Consider the following 20691-nt stretch of genomic DNA (forward strand, 5'->3'; position numbering starts at 1 on the left):
TCCTTAATCTCCTGCTGATTTATTGTGATCATATACATTTTGGTAATATAAGACATAGGAGCAGAATTAGGTCTTCCAGACCATCAATACTACTCCACCATTACGGCTGATTTATTATCCCTTTCAACCCCATTCTCCTACCTTATTTTTGCCTCTTATAATTTCATGCACTCCTCTTTACTTATGCGTCAGACTCCTTCACTTCAAATTGTCTAATTTTATAAGCGAGTTACTGAAGTATTAAATATGGTTGATAATTTCATTGCAAAGTTGGTGTTGCACAAAATTCAATGAATAAGTCCAGACCAACACACACAACATACTGGAGGAACTCAGCAGGTCAGGCAGCATCTATGGAAGTGAATAAACAGCTGAAGTTTGGGCTGAGACCCTATATCAGGACTGGAAAGGAAGGGGGAAGAAAGCAGAATAAGAAGCTGAGTGAGTGGGGGGAATGAGTACAAGCTAAAAGATGATAGATGAAGCCAGGTGGGTGGGGAAAGGGGGATGAAGTAAGAAGCTGGGAGGTGTTTGGTGGAGAAAGTGAAAGGCTGAAGAAGGAATCCGACAGGGGAAGAGAGTAGACCATGAGAGAAAGGGAAGAAGCAAGGGCACCAAGGGGGAAGGGAGGAGAAGAGAAGAGGCAAGAAGGGAGCCAGAGTGAGGAAGGGAAGAAGAGGGATGGTGAAGGGGGTAAAATTACTGGAAATTGAAGGAATCGATGTTTATGTCATCAGTGTGAAGGCTATCTAGATGGAATATGAGGTTGTGCTCCTTCGCCCTGAGAGGGGCCTCATTGTGGCAGAAGAGGAGGCCGTGGACTAACATGTCAGAACAGGAATGGGGATGGAGTGGAGTTGCTTGACAAAGCGTTCCTCTAATTTACATTGGGTCTCACCAATAGAGAGGAAGCCATATTGGGAGCACTGCATACAGGAGAACCCCAAAAGATTCACGGGTGAAATACTGCCTCATCTGAAAGGACTGTCTGGGGTCTTGAATGGTGGTACATAGTCAGAATCTTTTCCAAATGGTAAGAGCACCAGAAACAAAACAAACAAAATAAACTACAGCATAAGTTTCAGGTGACTGGAAGGAACTTTTAAAGGGCACTTGAGAGGGCCCATTTCTATTCTGTACAAATCTAAAAGTCTACAGCAGAGATCAGTTAAATCCCTACCTACCACTAAAATCCAAAGAATAGCCATTAACAGATTAATTCCTAGAGAGTGGGTGATGAAAGTAATCTTACATTTACCACTCATCTTCAGTTCCTGTAAAAAGAAGTGGTGACTCATCGACAGGAATTATTGCAATGTTTGTTATAATTTGGCTCCCATAATGATGTCATTTGCAAATTCTAGTCTTTTACCCAACTAACAGTGAAGAAGCTGCTATATATGTCCATTAGGAGATTATAGCTTTTCCTTGTTACTGCTATTCCTATCCTTCTCCTCCTCAATTAGCATCAGATTTATTATCACTGACTTATATGATATGAAATTTGTTGTTTTGCAATGGCAGTACAGTGCAAAGACATAAAATTACTAAAGAAAATGATCAATACAAAAAACAAAAGTAATAATATGAGGTAGGGTCTGTAAGTCATTCAGCCACCTGAGCGCAGAGGAGAAGATGCAATGTCTGAATCTTTGACTGTGGGTCTTCAGCCTCCTATATCTCCTTCCCAATAGTAGTATTAAAAATCATAGGAGAAAGTACAATTTCTAACCTGGTTAAGTTGCTGTAAGGTATCCTGTGGATTCTGCAAACCACAGAGTAATTTTTTTAAAATGGAGGAATGTTATAATATTAGTTCTGGTTACAGGCTGATTCTGTTGAGAATTTTTGTCTAGGTACAATGCATGCAAAGCATATTCCCTTCAGAACCTGCACACTGCCCATCTCTGGACATCAGCTGGTACATTTAGTGCATTGAATGGGGTTGTTAACCTTCACTAAAAAGTTAAAATACAGCATAATAAAAATGTGCATTTAAATTTATTTCTAAAATGTAACAATGGTTTAAGTAAATTTATTAATTATTTAAATATCTTGTCAGGATCTCCAAATGTTAAAAAGCATTGAAATCATATGCCTGGAAAAACTACTTAGATTCAATGAAGAGGCCACAGAGAATCCCGTCTGTGTCCAGTTATGGTAGACCAGAAGTAAGCAGAAGTAACTAAGAACTATAGAAAGCTAATTTTGTCTGTAGTTTCTGTGCAGATTACATAATTAGTCCAACTTGATTGATGTCTGACAGTGATGTTATCAACCTGAAATTATGCTGGACGTTGCTTCATATTTTAGGTACACAATCGTATACTAGAGTCCACCAGGAAACATTCATGTTATGCTCAATCATCCAAATCATCGAAGCGACTCTGGAGATTTTCTAATGCTTCCAGTTCATGGAATATAGCAAAAACTATTAGACCATAAGACACAGGAGCATTCAGCTCATCAAGTTTGCTTGAATATTTGATCACAACCAAATTAATATCTCCTCTCAACCCCATCTGACAGCCTTCTTCCTGTACCCTTTGATGCCCTTACTCATTAAGAACTTCATCAACCCCTACTTTAAGTATATCCAATGATTTGACTCCTACAACTATCCGTGGCAACAAATTCCAGATTCACCGCCATCTAGCTAAAGAAATTCCTCCTCATCTCTGTTTCAAAGGGACGCCCTTTTATTCAGAGGCTGTGTCCTCTGGTCCTAGATTCTCCTACTACTGGAAACATGCTCCCCATTTCCACTTTATTCAGGCCTTTCAATATTTGGTAGTTTTTAATGAGATTTCCCCCTCCACCCATTCTTCAAAACTCCAGCAAATCCAGGCCGAGAATCATCAAGCGCCTTTCATCCCCGGGATCATCCTCATATAACTTCTCCAGACCCCTCTATTGCCAGCACATCCTTTCTTATAGACAGGGCTCAAAACTGCTCACAAAATCCCAAATGTGGTCTGACCAATGCCTATTAAAGCCTCAGCATTACATCCTTGCTTTCATATTCTGGTCCTCTTGAAATGAGTATTAGCACTGCATTTGTTTTCCTCATTACAGACTCAACCTGCAAGTTAACCTTTAGGAAATTCTTCACTTGGACTCACAACTCCCTTTGCACCTCCGATTGGTGCAGGCTGAGAGCTGAGACTCAACAGAAGAAATCTGCTATTGACTAAATCTCAACCTATCCCCACTGGAACTAACCGTGTGCTCTTGTAGGAAATTCGATATTCATCAAGTCAGCTCCCAGAATACGCTCAGCTCAGAAATGCTTTGCTGCTAAGCTCTGCTAATATTTTCTTCTCACTTCCAAGCATAATGCAATTAAGTATATTTTCATACTGTATTCTTCAAGTTGTACCAACTCATCATTGAAATCATTTGAACTCTGCTAGGGTGGACATAAAGAAGTCATACTCCAAGATAATAATGGGGCCAAGATGTGAAACTGTGCCCTGCAGTTTTTGCAAGTAACTCAATAACCTTATCTGCTGTTAGTTTTTGGAATCACTGAAATTTTTGCCTGATTGTGTGCCATTATGATCACAGTCAATTTAATGCATCTTGGGAAGTTGTTTAACAGCTTGAAGACCTCATGAATCAATTCTCTCATTTCAGCAGGTTAGCATGTGCTAGTAATGCCATGTACGTTTGGAGTTCATTCTTACATTTCTTTCAGCCTCAAATACAGTTTAACAGGAGTAACTAGCTTGGCCAAGGAAAATCTATTGCTCTTTGCTGTGTTCCAGTATTTTCTGGATTTACAAATGAGCCTTGATGAGCTGTACTTTTTCTGTGAGGTCCTGAGTGGCCACATAGTGATGAACTTTACCCAAGAGGACCAGAGTATTGCTACCCCATTGACATTGGATCCTGCTGTTCTTGCACTTTGCTGTGCTGTTAGTCAAATCACTGCCACTTACAGGACTAAGCAGTCAATGCAGGAATTAGTGCCTTCTTGCTGTGTAAAGGAAAAAGTAAGTTAAAGGCATTTTCACTTATTTCTGGGATATTTGGGTTTCTAGCAGGAGAGACTGAAATATTCCATACTCGACTTTATTTGCAGTTCCAGAACAACCTTTAACTCTTCCATTTGGAATTCAATGCCCTTGATGACCACCTACTGCACTGTCCTAAACTGTTCATCTAGGACAGATAGTCTTTAACGAGCCTTCAAATAGCTCATTTATCTTAATTCAACTGTTCACTGCTGTAAGATTAGAAAGGATACTTTGCAGAGCGGCAGATTTAGATCAATGAAGTCATTCAAGCCAGGAAAAAAAATTATAACATAAGCATTAAGTTTCCAGGCCGAAACCACCGAATGGTACCAGAAACCACTGTTATAAAAGCAACTGTTGTCAAGATTTGAATAATTCCTTCTGTGAAGTGCTATGACAGCCACAGGCTTAGGGGTGCTAGATTTTTTTAATGTCATAAATATATAATGGGTAAAAGGTAAATATATTTACAACAGGAATAGGTTGTTAATTGTTCCTGCAGTGATGTAACATATTCAGAAGCAGGCTTACAAAATGTAAATGTAAAAATGTTTTGCTCCAGTCTTTTTTCCATTCTCTATGTAGTTTCACGAACTAATCTTAAAATGAATTTAAATCTCATGGAATGCATTCTTTAAGATCGTACTTAGTGCCCTCTGCTGCTAGTCACAATAAGCAGAGAAGCTGAAGAGCACATTGACCCCCTACAAGGATGTAAATACTGTATATGTACCCTATAAAACCATCTTAATAAATCAGTCTGGATTGTATTCTTGAAGGCTCATAATACTACCATAAAACCTTCTATTAGAAGAGCAAGTCTTCACAAAAAAAAGGTCCATGATAATAATGGAAGATGATAAACAAAGAAACTGTCTCAACTATATCTCCCAGATTAAAAATTTCCAAGTGCAGTCCTTATTTAAATGTTTAAAACCAATTATTCCACAAGATCAATGCAATTAGATTGTACAGTGGTTTCATAAAGTATTTAATATCTAAACATGTATATGCACTTTTGAAAATACATGTGCAGGTATACTTTGAATACACACACTACTTGTTCAGAAAAGATACCATGGGATTATTTGAGAGTTCTCCCAATGACCTAGTCAACATTTATCACACAAAGAACAAAATCAGTTATTACACTCCACATATTTGGTGTATTTTGATGTGCATAAACTGCTGCCATATTTGACTTATTCTACAGAGTAACTGCACTTCAAAGGTAATTACTTGAGTTCAATTTACTTTGAAAGGTCTTAGAAAATGAAAACCATTATGAAGTTCTTTTTTTTCTCTTTATTCTGTCTTGCTCTGTTAAAAATCACACCAGAAAATATACATATCCAATTATTGGAAAGAATGGTGATTGCTACAGTAAGGAGAGAGAAAGGATATCCATTAAAGAAACATTACCTGGCTTTTCGAATGTGTAATACTGGAACATAGTCCTTTCTGTAACACACAGTGACTGTATAGTGCAGACTATCTGTCTTCCTAAATTGTGGCAAGGGTGCAAACAGAAGTGATATTGCAGGATCTGGGGTGAAAGTAAGATAGAAAAGACAAATGAATTCCAAAATTGTATTAAAACAAGGAAACTTTATCAGAGTTGAACATAACAAATGAGACTTTTGAAAATAAAATTAAAATTAAATTTACCCAGGCTGACATTCTTTTCAACAGAAAGAATTATGAAGTGTAGTTCTCTAACAGCATTAAAGACAGTCCTGAAGCAGGAGCAGAAATAAATTAATATATTTCATAATTATATATTTTGACATTTCCTCATGAAGCAGAAAATCAAATGTCATTCACAAACTGCAACAGGATAAATAATAGCCTTAATTTGTACAGCAACTTTTCACAACTTTAACCATAAGTATGGCAGAAAACAAATAGACAAAGGGCTGCCTTTGTGGCTACCTGTAGTGTGTAGTCAGCTTGTTCCTGATTCCATGCCTGTAAACTGCAATGGTAAATACAGTACTGGGTCTGGGGGGAACCACAGATACACTGAGGGCTGGGTACACTTTGTGTAGTTAGCTTATGATGAGCAGCACACTTGAATGGTGTTGCCAACACAAACTTAAAACGTACAGTCAAATAAGTGGCACATTTGTTTTCCTTGTTTCACCTTCCCCAAGTAAAGAGGTTCACACTCTTTTTATTCTTTAATATAATATCTATGAATATCGATGAAATAGAGTGCATGCAGAATCTATAACTAAAAAACTCTACCTACCTGATAATCTCTCTAGCACAACCAGCTGCAAAGTCCGGTTTAGCCACAAACAAATGCATAAAAAGTGTGTTCAACGGCTGCCAAAATATTAAAAGTGTCATTTTTATACAAACATAAATCATCTGTAATAGAATTAAAAGCAGTATAAAAGGTTACATTGTCATATTTCTCCTGGCAAAACATGCCAATGCTTATAAATTTGGAGATAGCAGTAAAACATATGGGTCTATTTGTTTTAGAGCAATGAAACCCCCCCCCGCCTTAGCATTAAGTATTGATCTGTTGTCTATGCATGCGCATTGTTCTCTCTCTCTCTCTCACTACAATGTTAATATTCCCATTAAAGCCATTCCCCTCATGCGTGCTTTTATATATGTAGCTGTGCACAGACACAACAAATTGGCAATGAGTACGAACCCGAATGTCAGAAAATATCACAAACTGCTTCGACAGTTATGGGACAAAACAGAGAAAGTTAAACAGCACGAGAACGCCAAAGGACCTGTGAGTGACAGTGAAAGACTCACTGAATTTAAAGTAAAAATAACATGGCAATAGCTTCAGTCGGGAAAGTTGATGAATTTGATAGCACTAATGAAGGCTGGGAGTCATATATTGAGAGGGTTGATCTATACTGGAACATGAACAACGTGGAAGAGCAAAAGAAAGCCCCCACACTTCTTGGCTTAACAGGTGCAAGGACATGCAATCTCTTACGCAACCTAGTAACCCCTGAAAAGCCAGCAAGACATTCAACAAAATTGTTACAATTTTACAAGATCACTTGAGCCCTAAACCACTGGCAACAGCTGAGAAATTTAGATTTTACAAAAGGAACCAGTCAAAAGTTGAAAACATTTCTGAATACAATGCAGAACTGAGCAAACTTTCCCAGTACTGTGACCTTAGAGATGGACTTTCTGGTTTTTTAAAGGACAGGCTTGTATGTGGCATGCATAGTCAAAACACTCAATCGAGGCTACTGGCAGAAGGAGATCTAATCTTCGAACAGGCATTAACCATTGCAATATCATTAGAGACTGCAGCAAACGATGCAGAAAAACTATAGAAAAGGAGGTTAGAATGTGATAAGCTACAGAATGTTGTAAATCTAGTCAGCTCCATCTTGGGCACTAGCCCACAAAGTATCCAGGCCATCTTTAGGGAGCAATGTCTCAGAAAGGTAGCGTCCATTATTAAGGACCTTCAGCACCCAGGGCGTGCCCTTTTCTCACTGTTACCATCAGGTAGGAGATATAGAAACCTGAAGGCACACACTCAGCGATTCAGGAACAGCTTCTTCCTCTCTGCCATCCAAATTCTAAATGGACATTGAAGCTTTGGACACTACCTCACTTTTTTTAATATACATCTACGGGATCAAGTAGTGTAAGGGTTTCTTCTTTTATGTTACTGTTAAGGTGAATAAAATGGCTTCTCTGTACTGTTAACTGCTGAGGCAGTGGTTCTCCATAGCAGCATGTTTGGGTTATAATTAGTGATAACAGGACTTCTATTCATTTGCTAACCAATTGCGATAGATGTTATTCTTTCTGTCCGTGTGAAAGCTGTTAGTCTGCGCAGGCTTGGGGAGAAGGTGTGCGGAGGACGAAGACAGAAGACATGGCTTGAGGAGATGGTTGCCGGACCGGCTGGGCCTGGGCTCAGGGCAGGAGCCCAGGGGTCAATGACTAGTGAAGGAGGATCAGCGAAAGGGAATCCGTGAGCTCCAACGTTCGTGCACTGGACATGTTTATGAGATTATTTGCGCCTTTTATTTGTTTTCCTTTTCTTTCGTTTCTCTACTAGCCCCATACTTAAATATAAAATCTTAATCGTTTAACCGCACATTGTGGACTGAATGTTATTTTGGGGTACTGATGTTACACAGGGGACACAACACGCAGCATCCACCCAAACAAGAACGCTAAAGTTTGGCTGGGTAGGGGGTGCCACCCCCGAGATCATGCCACTAGGCAAAGCGAGCGTTCCATACAGTATTTCTCTTTTTGCACAATTTTTAATCTATTTTAATCTTGATTTTAACTGACATGTGGCTGTTGTGTTTTACTATCTATTGTTATGTTTATTATTTAGTGTTGCATTTGTTATGTTATGATTGCAGTGCTCCTGGGAAACGCTGTCTCATTCTGCCCTGCAGAGCTGATGCCAAAGTTCAATGGAACAATACCCTACCAGGGAAGAAGCAATGGCAAGTGTTTCTGGGAATAATGCGGAAGGTGCAGGATCAGTTCATTCCAAAGAGGAAGAAAGATCCTAAGGGGAGTAAGGGGAGGCCATGGCTGACAAGGAAAGTAATGGACAGTATAAAAATAAAAGAGAAGAAGTATAACATAGCAAAGACGAGTGGGAAGCCGGAGGATTGGGAAACTTTTAAAGAGCAACAGAAGGTAACTAAAAAGGCAATACGCAGAGAAAAAAAATGAGGTACGAAGGTAAACTAACCAAGAATATAAAGGAGGATAGTAAAAGCTTCTTTAGGTATGTGAAAAGGAAAAAAATAGTTAAGACCAAAATTGGGCCCTTGAAGACAAAAGTGGGTGAATTTATTATGGGGAACAAGGAAATGGCAGACGAGTTGAACAGGTACTTTGGATCTGTCTTCACTAGGGAAGACACCAACAATCTCCCAGATGTAATAGTGGCCAAAGGACCCAGGGTAATGGATGAATTAAAGGAAATTTATATTAGGCAGGAAATGGTGTTGGATAGACTGTTGGGTCTGAAGGCTGATAAGTCCCCGGGACCTGATGGTCTGCATCCCAGGGTACTTAAGGAGGTGGCTTTAGAAATCGTGGACACATTGGTAATCATTTTCCAATGTTCTATAGATTCAGGATCAGTTCCTGTGGATTGGAGGGTGGCTAATGTTGTCCCTCTCTTCAAGAAGGGAGGAAGAGAGAAAATAGGGAATTATAGACTGGTTAGCCTGACGTCGGTGGTGGGAAAGATGCTAGAGTCAATTATAAAAGATGAAATTACGACACATCTGGATAGTAGTCGCAGGATTGGTCTGAGTCAGCATGGATTTACAAAGGGGAAACCGTGCTTGACTAATCTTCTGGAATTTTTTGAGGATGTAACTAGGAAAATGGACAAGGGAGAGCCAGTGGATGTAGTGTACCTGGACTTTCAGAAAGCCTTTGATAAAGTCCCACATAGGAGATTAGTGGGCAAAATTAGGGCACATGGTATTGGGGGCAGAGTACTGACATGGATTGAAAATTGGCTGGCTGACAGAAAACAAAGAGTAGCGATTAACGGGTCCCTTTCGGAATGGCAGGCGGCGACCAGTGGGGTACCGCAGGGTTCAGTGCTGAGGCTGCAGCTGTTTACAATATATGTCAATGATTTCGATGAGGGAATTAAAAGTAACATTAGCAAATTTGCCGATGACACAAAGCTGGGTGGCAGTGTGAAATGTGAGGAGGATGTATTGAGAATGCAGGGTGACTTGGACAGTCTGAGTGAGTGGGCAGATGCAGTTTAATGTGGATAAATGTGAGGTTATCCACTTTGGTGGTAAGAACGGGAAGGCAGATTATTATCTAAATGGAATCAAGTTAGGAAAAGGGGAAGCACAGCGAGATCTAGGTGTTCTTGTACATCAGTCACTGAAAGCAAGCATGCAAGTACAGCAGGCAGTGAAGAAAGCTAATGGCATGCTGGCCTTCATAACAAGGGGAATTGAGTATAAGAGCAAAGAGGTCCTTCCGCAGCTGTACAGGGCCCTGGTGAGACCACACCTAGAAATTCTGTGTGCAGTTTCGGTCTCCAAATTTGAGGAAGGACATTCTTGCTATTGAGGGAGTGCAGCGTAGGTTCACAAGGTTAATTCCCGGGATGGCGGGACTGTCACATGTTGAAAGATTGGAGCGACTGGGCTTATATACTCTGGAATTTAGAAGGCTGAGAGGGGATCTTATTGAAACATATAAGATTATTAAGGGATTGGACACGCTGCAGGCAGGAAGCATGTTCCCGCTGATGGGCGAGTCCAGAACCAGAGGCCACAGTTTAAGAATTAGGGGTAGGCCATTTAGAACAGAGTTGAGGAAAAACTTTTTCACCCAGAGTGGTGGATATATGGAATGCTCTGCCCCAGAAGGCTGTGGAGGCCGAGTCTCTGGATGCTTTCAAGAAAGAGATGGATAGAGCTCTTAAAGATAGTGGAATCAAAGGTTATGGGGATAAGGCATTTACTGGATACTGACAGTGGATGATCAGCCATGATCACAGCAAATGGAGGTGCTGGCTCGAAGGGCCGAATGGCCTACTCCTGCACCTATTGTCTATTGTACGGTTAGAATGACAATAAAGTTTTTTGAATCCTGAATCTTGAATCTATTCAGTATATGTAATTGATTTACTTGTTTATTTATGTTTTATTTTATTTATTATTTTTTTTCCTCTCTCTCTGCTAGATTATTTATTGCATTGAACTGCTGCTGCTAAGTTAACAAGTTTCACGTCACATGCCGGTGATAATAAACCTGATTCTGATTCTGAAATGCACAAGATGTCCCTGAATGTTGCAAAAAGCCAAGGATGTTATCGACGTGGCAAATCCTCCCATGATGCAAATGACTGTTGGTTCGAAGAAAAAATCTGCAGGAAGTGTCACAGACAAGGTCACATAGAGAGAATGTGCAAGGTAGGCAAAAAGCACAACCAATTAAAAAGTCTCAAAACAAAACATTTATGCATTTACTTAAATGCATAAAGTTACCGAATGTAAAACAGAATCAGACAACGTAGAGTCTGACAAAGGTAAACTGTCATGCCTAGAACTGCATGGTATAACTGAAGCAGGTCACAAAATCATTTGGATCACAACAGATGTGCTTGGTGTAAAACTGAAAATGAAGCTGGATACAATGTCAGCTTTGTCCATAATTCCAGAGGCTGACTACAACAGACTGTTTTCTAAGATACCATTAGAGAAGACCTCTGTGATACTAAAGACTTACGCAGAAAGTAAGGCAAACCGAAAGTAAATGTGACTTATGGAGGCCAAACACAACAGTTAGAGCTTTATGTATTGAAAAGTGGAGGGCCAGCACTTTTTGGATATGAGTGGCTGAGAAAAGTCCAACTAGACTGGCACTCAATTAAAGCTCTCAGTGTTACATCAACAGGCAACAGTAGCCCAAATGGTAACACTAACCAGACACTGGCACAGCTGCTTAAATACTAATGAGAAGGTGTTTGAGAAGGGGATTGGTAAACTCAAAGGCACGAAGGCCAGAATTGAACTGGATGAAACAGCAACACCAAGATTCCATAAGGTCTTACACACTACATCCTAAGGTGGATGCTGAACTGCAGAACTTGGAAACATCTGGAATTCACTCTGAGGTTGTATGGAGTGATTGGGCCATGCCTCTATCCTGGTAATCAAGAAAGGGAAGGCCAGAGCCGTTCACATTTGTGGGGATTTCAAGGTGAGAGTCAATTCGGTGCTGGGTACTGTGCAATATTCCCTGCCGTGAATAGAAGACATTTTTGCATCTTTGGCAGGTGGGGAGAGGTTTTCAAAGATTGACTTGTCACAAGCCTATCTGCAAATACAGATTGAGAAGTCAAGCAGGAAGTTCCTCACAATTAACACTCACAAGGGACTGTTCCAGTATAATTGTCTCATCTTTGGCATTGCATTGGCCATAGTGATTTGGCAAAGAGTGCTCCAAGATATCCCAGGAACACAATGTTACCTTGATAACATCATCGTGACTGACAAAAATGGTGAAGGGTACCTCCAGAACTTTGGAAAGTGCTTACTAGGCTGAGTGAGTATGGTCTGCACACAAAGGGAGAGAAATGTGAGTTTTTCAAGAATTAAATCTTATATTGTGGACATGTCATTGACAAGCATGGCTTACATAAGTCACAATGGAAGACTGAAGCAGTGCTACAGGCACTCAAACCTGAAAATGTGTCACAACTCAGGTCCTACTTGGGCCTGGTAAACTATTACCACTGGTTTCTCCCAAACATTGCTACAGTGCTACATTTATTGAATGCACTGTTAGACAGGAGCAAAATGGGAATGGTCAGAAAGATGTGAAAAACCTTCAAGGAAACAATGAGACTAATAACATCTGATGAACTGCTCATCCATTATGACCCATCCCCACCCATAAAATTGATGTGTGATGCATCCCTTTATGGCATTGAAGCCATCTTGTCACATAGGAAAGATGGATCTGAACACCCAATTGCATTTGCTTCAAGATCACTGACGAGTGCAGATCACAACACACAGATCGACAAAGGGGCCCTTAGTCTAGTATGGGGAATGGGGAAGTTTCACCACTACCTCTACAGACAAAAGTTTATGCTAGTGACAGATCATTAGCCCCTTCTGTCCATTTTCAATCCCAGGAAGAAAATTCCAATGATGATTGCTGTCCGGTTAAACGTTGGGTACGATTCTGAGCAGCCCACACTTATGACATAGAGTTCAAGGGTACCAAACCACACAGCAACACTGATGGCTTGTCACGTCTTCCACTATTGGCAGCTGAAGAAAAGTCTTCATACTGTGACCCAGCAGAAGCGTTCTATGCCGCACTGGTGGACCAGTTGCCAGTAACAAATTCCAAAATACAAAAGGAAACAAGGGATGACTCCACGTTGTCAAAAGTCTAGGAAATCACGATGCAAGGATGGCCAGCTCATGGTAATCCTGCTTCCAGAGTTCTCAGCGAGACGAGACCAACTGTCAGTATGTCAAAGAACACTGATGTTTGAATCTCATGTTGTGATTCCCTCTAAATTGCCCACCAGAATGTTAGAAAACCTGTATTAAGTCAAGATGAGAGTCTCGCCCAGAGCTATGTGTGGCGGCTGGGAATAGATAAACAGATTGAAACATGGCCAAAGGCTGTACGGGATGCCAAAAAGTTCAAAATACACACCACAGGCACTGTTACACCTGTGATAACGGCAAGAGTACAGATTGACTTTGCTGGGCCATTGATGGACTCCATGTTTCTGATTGCTGTGGATGCTCATTCAAGGTACCCAAAGGTTATACGAATGAAATCAACAACCTCAGCAAAGAGTGCCTCCGTTCTGAAGATTATCTTTGTCAGAAATGGCTTACCAGAAGGAATTGTGTGTGACAACGGACCACAGCACATGACAGAAGAATTCCAAGCATTCAGGAAGAAAAATGGCATCATTCAAGTCAGCTGTTCACCACCCAGAAATGAATGGGTGAGCTGAAAGGTTTATCCAAACCTTCAGGAAGTCCATTAAAGCGATGGACAAGGAGGACATTTCTCTACAGCACAAGGCGACAACTTCCTCTTTGTGTATCAGAACTCTGTTCATGCGATGACAAATCAAACACCTGCAATGTTGTTCATGAACAGGAATCTGAGATCTAGCATAGACCTCCGGAAACCAGATCTATGGAGAGAAGTGCAGAATAACCAGTTCAGTCAGTTGAAGTGAAGCAGCAAGGAGCTTCGAGATTGGGCAGGAAGACCTAGTACAGGATTACCGAGAAGACAAGTGAACACCCGGTAGGATAGCTACAAAAGCTGGACCACGGATGTATACAGTGGATACTGGCGACCAGACATGGAGATGTCATGTGGACCAGATACTGGATGCTCTACCAAAGAGCACACCTGAGCCAAATGCATCCAACAAGATGGACACATTACATTCACTGGACCTACTTCTGAGTGACAATGTCACTGACAGCAATGTAACATTGGAAACCTGGAACATTGTCTCAGACAAGACACCTACCAAACCTGATGTCACTCCACAGGTCCAGAGACACCATGCCACACAAAAGACTGAATCTTTAGAACTGTGAAGTTGTTATGGACTGTTATTGTGAAAGTATGTTTATTTGGAATATGCGTTTATGAAAGAGAAATTGAATGCTTTGTACTTATACAGTTTTATGGTGCATTAGTTTAAAGGGGGAGGATCTATGTATGGATCTATTTCTTTTAGAGCAATGCCCCCCCCCCCACTTAGCACTACATATTGATCTGTTGTCTGCTCATGCGCACTGTTCTCTCTCTCTCACTGCAATGTGAATACACCCGTTAAAACCATCTCCCGCTTGCATGTTTTTATTTAATATTTATGTAGTTGTGCACAGACACAACAATCAGGTGACTATTTTTTGTAGTTATAAGTAAATACACACCCTGCACAATTCAAAAACATGCACTTAACCCACCAAATCAATACATCTCATTACAAATTAAAATGAAAAATCAGAGTTTAGCCACTATACAGCATTTGCAGTATTTTAATGGTCATGTAGATCAGGTGGATAGGTGGATATTTGGGCTTATGTGAGTGACAGAAAGAAGCGAGAGGAAACGTAAATGGAAACACGGTAAGGTTGGATAATTGACGTGGACATAATGGGCCAAAGGTGCTGCTTTCATATTGTATGAACCTATCTAAACGAAAAATACATAATGACAATGTTGTCCATTCAGTGCCAGTGACAAAGGACAAATTTCTGCCTAAATAATCAAATACAGGCAAGCCCTGCAATACCCGTGTGGGGTTGGGATGAGAGGTCTTTACATTCCCAGAAAACAATTTGTTTTTCAATAATGTGTAGACACATCATCTTCACTTGTATCAAGAAACATAAGTTGGGAACAAATGAATCTTGCATTTATTTACCTTTTTGTCCATATAAATTCTTTTCCATATTTTAAGGTAGTAAATTGTGAATTCTGACAGGTCAAATTTCCTTTAGCCAAACGGCTGTAGTATGGGGATCATCTGTAAAATGGCTATCACATAGCCACTGATAGGGGCAAAGCCAATGACAAACTATATCCATTCTCTCCATATTCTCATCAACTCTCCTCAGAGTCTATCATTCATTTACACATTTGTAGACAGAGAGCAGCACTTCGGACTCCATGCTTCTGATCACCATGTGCATAGAGCTATAAAGTTGAAGAGTTGGAAAAAGACCTCAAGGACACAAGTCCATATATATTCAAGCTAATCCAATTTCTTGGCACTTGTCCAAATCCACCTAAACTCTTGTTGTCCATATCAGACATCCCACCCTGCAAAAACTCATTGCAGGGAGGTAGCACCATCAATTTGCAGGAGACTTCCAGGAGAGGTGGGATGTCTGCAATAGGGTAGCTCCTTAGCAGCCAGCCAGCTAGTTTAAATAACGTTAGCTATGCCAATGAATGAATGACACCTGTTAACCTCACCTCAACATGTGTTTTACATTTTAACCCACCATGGGCAATAGAAAAGTCACTGTTGCAAACAGTGCAGCAAGAAACACTTGACCCCTATTAGGCAGGGGTACACTTTAGTGTAGTCTGGGGTGACGTACGTTTTATATTTTTTTTGGAACACGCTGCCACTCTGACTTTTTTTGGAACTCCCTTGCTCTTGCTCGTGCTCTCTCTCTATCGTGGGCTCTCTCACTTGTGGTCATTCTCACTCGCACTTGCTTTCTCGCTCTCTCGTGCTTGCTGTCTCACTCTCACTCTCTCTCGCGCTTGCTTTCTTGCTCTTGCTCTCTTTCTCGCTTGCTTTCTCGCTCTCACGCTCTCGCGTGTGCTTTCTCGCTCTTGCTCTCTCTCTCTTGCGCTTGCTTTCTCGCTCTTGCTCTCGCTCTCTCTCGCACGCGTGCTCTCTCTCTCGTGGTCGCTCTCACGCTCACACTTGCTTTCTTGCTCTTGCGCCCACTCTCTCGCGCGTTCTCTCGCGCTCGCTCTCAAAAAAATCAGTTTCCGGGACACTGTATATAATTTGCAGGCATCAGGGAGCCACGATTAATTTGCGGGAGACTCCCGGAACTTCCGGGAGACGTGAGATGTCTGCCATATTCCCATCCACATCCTTCTTAAATGTATCTAATGTGCCTGCCTCAATCATTTCCTCTGGCAGCTGTTTATATATATCTACCAGTCACAATATGAAAAAGATACTCCTTAGGTTCCTATTAAACTTTTCATCTCTAACCTTAAAACTATGCCCCCTCGTTTACAATTCTACAACTTTGAAAAAAAGACCACTCACCCTATCTCCGTCTCTCATGATTCCATATACCCATATGAGATCAGCCCTCAGTTTCCAATGCTCAAGGAATAAAACCCCAGCCTGTCCAACTTCTTCCTATAACTCAGGCCCTCAAGTTCAAGCAACATACTTGTAAAATTGTAATTCTTTTAAAAAATCAGATATTATTCAGAATCAGGTCATGAAAATTGTTTTTTTTTGTGACAGCAGTACTGCGCAGGCATAAGGAATAGTACTAATGTTATGAAAAAAAAACAGCGCAGAAAGAAATAACAAGCTAATGTTCATGGACCATTCAGAAATCCGATGGCAGAGGGTAAGAAGCTGTTTCTAAAACATTGAGTTTGGGCCTTCAGGTTTGGAGGTTTGGTATCTTCTCCCAGACTGTAGTACTGAGAAAAGTGCATATCACAAATAGTGAGGGATCCTTAATGATGAATAACGTCTTCCTGAGGCACTGCCTTTGTTAGATGTCCTCAATGAAGGGGAACCTAGTGTCTGCGTCTATAACCCTCTGAAGCCTCTTGCAATACCTCCATAACAAACAGTAATGCATTCAGTCAGAATGCTCTCCATGGCACTTCTGTAGAAATTTGCTAGAATCTTTGGAGACACACCAAATCTCCTCAAACCCATAATGAAGTACAGCATGACTGGCATGATATCTTTCATCAGTACGGTGGACTCAGGATAGATCCTCTAAGATGTTGATGCCTACAAACTTGAAACTGTTCAGTTTCCACCCTGACTCCTCCATGAGGATTGGTGTGTGTTAGACCTTAAGATACAAGAGCAGAACTGGGCCAATCAGCCCATCGAGTCTGCTGATTTCATCATGGCTGATTTCCCTCTCAACCCCATTCTCCTACCTTCTCCCCATAATCTTTCATGCCCTGACTAATCAGGACCAATCACCCTCTGCCTTAAATGCACCTAGTGACCTGTCCTCCACAGTCACCTGTTTCAAGGAATTCCACAGATTCACTACCCTCTGGCTAAAGAAATTCTACCTCATTTCTGTTCTAAATGACACCCCTCTATTTGAGGCTGTGCCCTCTGTTCCTAGGCTCCACCACCAAAGGAAACATATTCATCACATCCATGAGGGTTTTCAATATTCGATAGGTTTAATAAGATTCCCCTCATTCTTTGAAATTCACGCGAGTACAGGCCCAGAGCTTCCTCATATGATAATCCTTTCATTCCCAGAATCATTCTGGTGAACCTCCTCTGAACCCTTGCCAATGTTAGCACATCTTTTCTTAAAAAAGGGGCCCAGAACTGTTCACAATACTCCAAGTAAGGCCTCACTAGAACCTTATATAGCCTCAGCACTTCATTCTTGCTTTTAGATTCTCATCCTCTTGAAATCTTTGCTAATACTGCATTTGACTTCCTCACCACAATTCAACCTGCAAAATAACCTTTGGGAATCCTGCATAAGGAATCCCAAATCACTTTGTATCTCAGATTTCTAAATTTTCTCCCTTTAGAAAATAGTCTGTGCTTTTCTCCCTTCTGCCAAAGTGCACGACCATACTGACACTGTATTTCATCTGCTACTCTTTGCCCATTTTCCTAACCTGTTTAAGTCCTTCTGCAGCCTACCTACATCCTCAACACTACTTGCCTCACCTATCTTTGTACTATCCACAAACTTGGCCAGAAAGCCATCAATTTCATTGTCTAAATCATTGATGTACAACGTAAAAAGCAGTCCCAACACAGACCCCTGTGGAACACCACTAGTCACTGGCAGCCAATTCTCTTATTCCTACTCTTTGCCTCCTGCCAATCAGCCAATGCTCCAATGGCTATCCATTGCTAGCTCCAATGGATACTAGCACTATCCATGCTAGTATATTTCCTGTAATGCTCTGGGCTCTTATCTTGTTTAGCAGCCTCATGTGCAGCACCTTGTCAAAGGCCTTCTGAAAATCTAAGTACACAACATCCACCAATTCTCCTTTATCTATCCTGTTGGTTATTTCTTCAAAGAATTTCAATAGATTTTCATGCTGACTTTGGCCTATTTTGTCATGTGTCTCCAAATACCCCGAAACTACTTCCTTAACAATCAACAATAAACTTCAACAACTTCCCACCCACTGAGATCAGTCTACTAGCCTATAAATTCCTTTCATCTGCCTCCCTCTTTTCTTGAAGAATGGAGTGACATTTGCAATTTTCCAGTCCACTGGAACTAAGCCAGAATCTATTGATTCTGGAAAGATCATTACTAATGCCTCCACAATCTCTTCAGCTATTTCTTTTAGGACCCTGTTGTGTAGACCATCAGATCCAGGTGACTTACCTACTTTCAGACCTTTCAGTTTCTCAAGCACATTCTAGTAATAGCGACTTCTGCCCCTTGATATTCTTGAGCTTCCGGCATGCTACTAGTGTCTTCCACAGTGAAGACTGCTGCAAAATACTTATTCAGTTCATTCATCATTTCCATGTCCCCCATTACTATCTCTCCCAGGTAATTTTCATTAGTCCACTATCTACTCTCACCTTTCTTTTGCTCTTTATGTATCTCATAAAACTTTTGGTATCATTTTTTATATTATTGGCTAGCTTACCTTCATTTTACATCTTACCCCTCCCCACAGTTTTTTCAGTTGCCTTCAGTCGATTTTTAAAAATTTCCCAATCCTCTAACTTCCTACCAATTTTTGCTTTATTAAATTTAAGAGACTGCTAGACAGGTATATTGAAATTTAAGAGACTGCTAGACAGGTATATGGAGGAATTTAAGGTGGGTGGTTATATGGGAGGTAGGGTTTAAGGGTCGGCACAACATTGTGGGCCGAAGGGCCTGTACTGTGCTGTACTATTCTATGTTCAATGTTCTATATGCCCTCTTTTTTTCTTTTATGTTGGCTTTGACTTCATTGTCAGCCACAGTTGCTTCAACCTGCCTTTAGAATATTTCCTCTTCTTTGGTATGTATCCATCCTGCACCTTCTAAATTGTTCCCAGAAACTCCAGTCATTGCTGCTCTGCCGTCATCCCTGCTAGTGCCGCCTTCCAATCAACTTCAGCCAGCTTCTCTCTCATGCCTCTGTAATTCCCTTTACTCCACTGTAATACTGATACATCTGACTTTAGCTTTTCCATCTCAAATTGTAGGGTGAATTCTGTTTTATTATGATCACTATTACCCACGGGTTCCACTACCTTAAAATCCTCAATCATATCTGGTTCATTACACAACACCCAATCCAGAATTGCTGATCCCCTAGTGGGCTAACCACAAGCTGCTCCAAAAAACCATCTCGGAGGCATTCCACAAATTCTCTCTCTTGGGATCCAGCATCAACTGATTTTTCCAATCTATCTACATACTGAAATCCCCCATGACTAATGTAACAGCGCCTTTTTAACATGCTTTTTTCTATCCCCCACTGTAATTTGCAGACCACATCCTGGCTATTCTTCATAGGTCTGTAAATAACTCTCATCACAGTCTTCTTACTCTTGCAATTTATTAACTCTAAACACAAGGGTACTACATATTCTGATCCTACATCACCTCTTTCTAATGATTTGATTTCATTTTTTAGCAACAGAGCCATCCCTCCTCTTCTGCCTACCTGCCTGAACTTTCGATAGATTGTGTATCCTTGGATACTAAGCTCCCAACTACAATTGTCTTTTAGCAACGTCTCCGTGATACCCACAATGTCATGCCTGCCAATCTCTAACTACGCTGCAAGGTCATCTATCTTATTTCATACAGTGCATGTTCTCCCAACTTTCCTTCCTGAAAACCACAATCAATTCCTTGTTTTGCTGCCTTTGAGTGCGAGATTGTTGTTGTGACAACACTCGATCAGCTGATCTATACACTTCTGTACACCTTGTGTGTTTCTGAGATACTGCCATCAACAATGGTGTCATTGGCAAATTTATTGATGGTACTTGAGCCCTTCCAAGCCACACTATTACAAGTATAGAGAAAGCAAAGCAATAAGCTAAGCACGCATCCTTGAGGTGTGCCTGTGGTGATTGTCATCATGGCGATGTTATCACCAATGCATACTGATTGTGGTCTCCCAATGAGAAAGTCAAGAATCCAGTTACGGATGGAAGTACAGAGACCCAGGTTTTGAAGAGAGTTGATTAATGCTGAAGGGATAATAGTATTGAACACTGAGCTGTAATCCACAAACAGCAGCGTGATATAAATATTGCTGTTGTTTAGGTGGTCCAAAGCCCAGTGAAGAACTAGTAAAATAGTGTCTGCTGTAGACCTGTTGTGGGATTATGCAGATTGCAGCAATCCAGGTCCTTGCTCAGCCAGGATTCAATTCTGGCCATTACTAATCTCTCATATCATGTTGTCACTGG

General features: G+C 40.9%; 1 protein-coding gene across 1 annotated transcript in view; it reads right to left on the reverse strand.

The window, feature by feature from the left end:
• The window catches only part of cfap61 (cilia and flagella associated protein 61), a 177344-nt gene that overhangs the window by 147453 nt on the left and 9200 nt on the right, over positions 1 to 20691 (reverse strand). The window contains exons 4-6 of the mRNA XM_072267103.1: positions 6271 to 6347; positions 5688 to 5755; positions 5442 to 5565 (exon numbers count right to left, since the gene is read on the reverse strand). Coding sequence (XP_072123204.1) covers positions 5442 to 5565; positions 5688 to 5755; positions 6271 to 6347 — 269 coding nt within the window. The remainder of the gene's footprint in view (positions 1 to 5441; positions 5566 to 5687; positions 5756 to 6270; positions 6348 to 20691) is intronic.

The sequence above is a fragment of the Mobula birostris genome, chromosome 8 (genome assembly GCF_030028105.1).
Source record: "Mobula birostris isolate sMobBir1 chromosome 8, sMobBir1.hap1, whole genome shotgun sequence".
Classification (NCBI taxonomy): Eukaryota; Metazoa; Chordata; class Chondrichthyes; order Myliobatiformes; family Myliobatidae; genus Mobula; species Mobula birostris.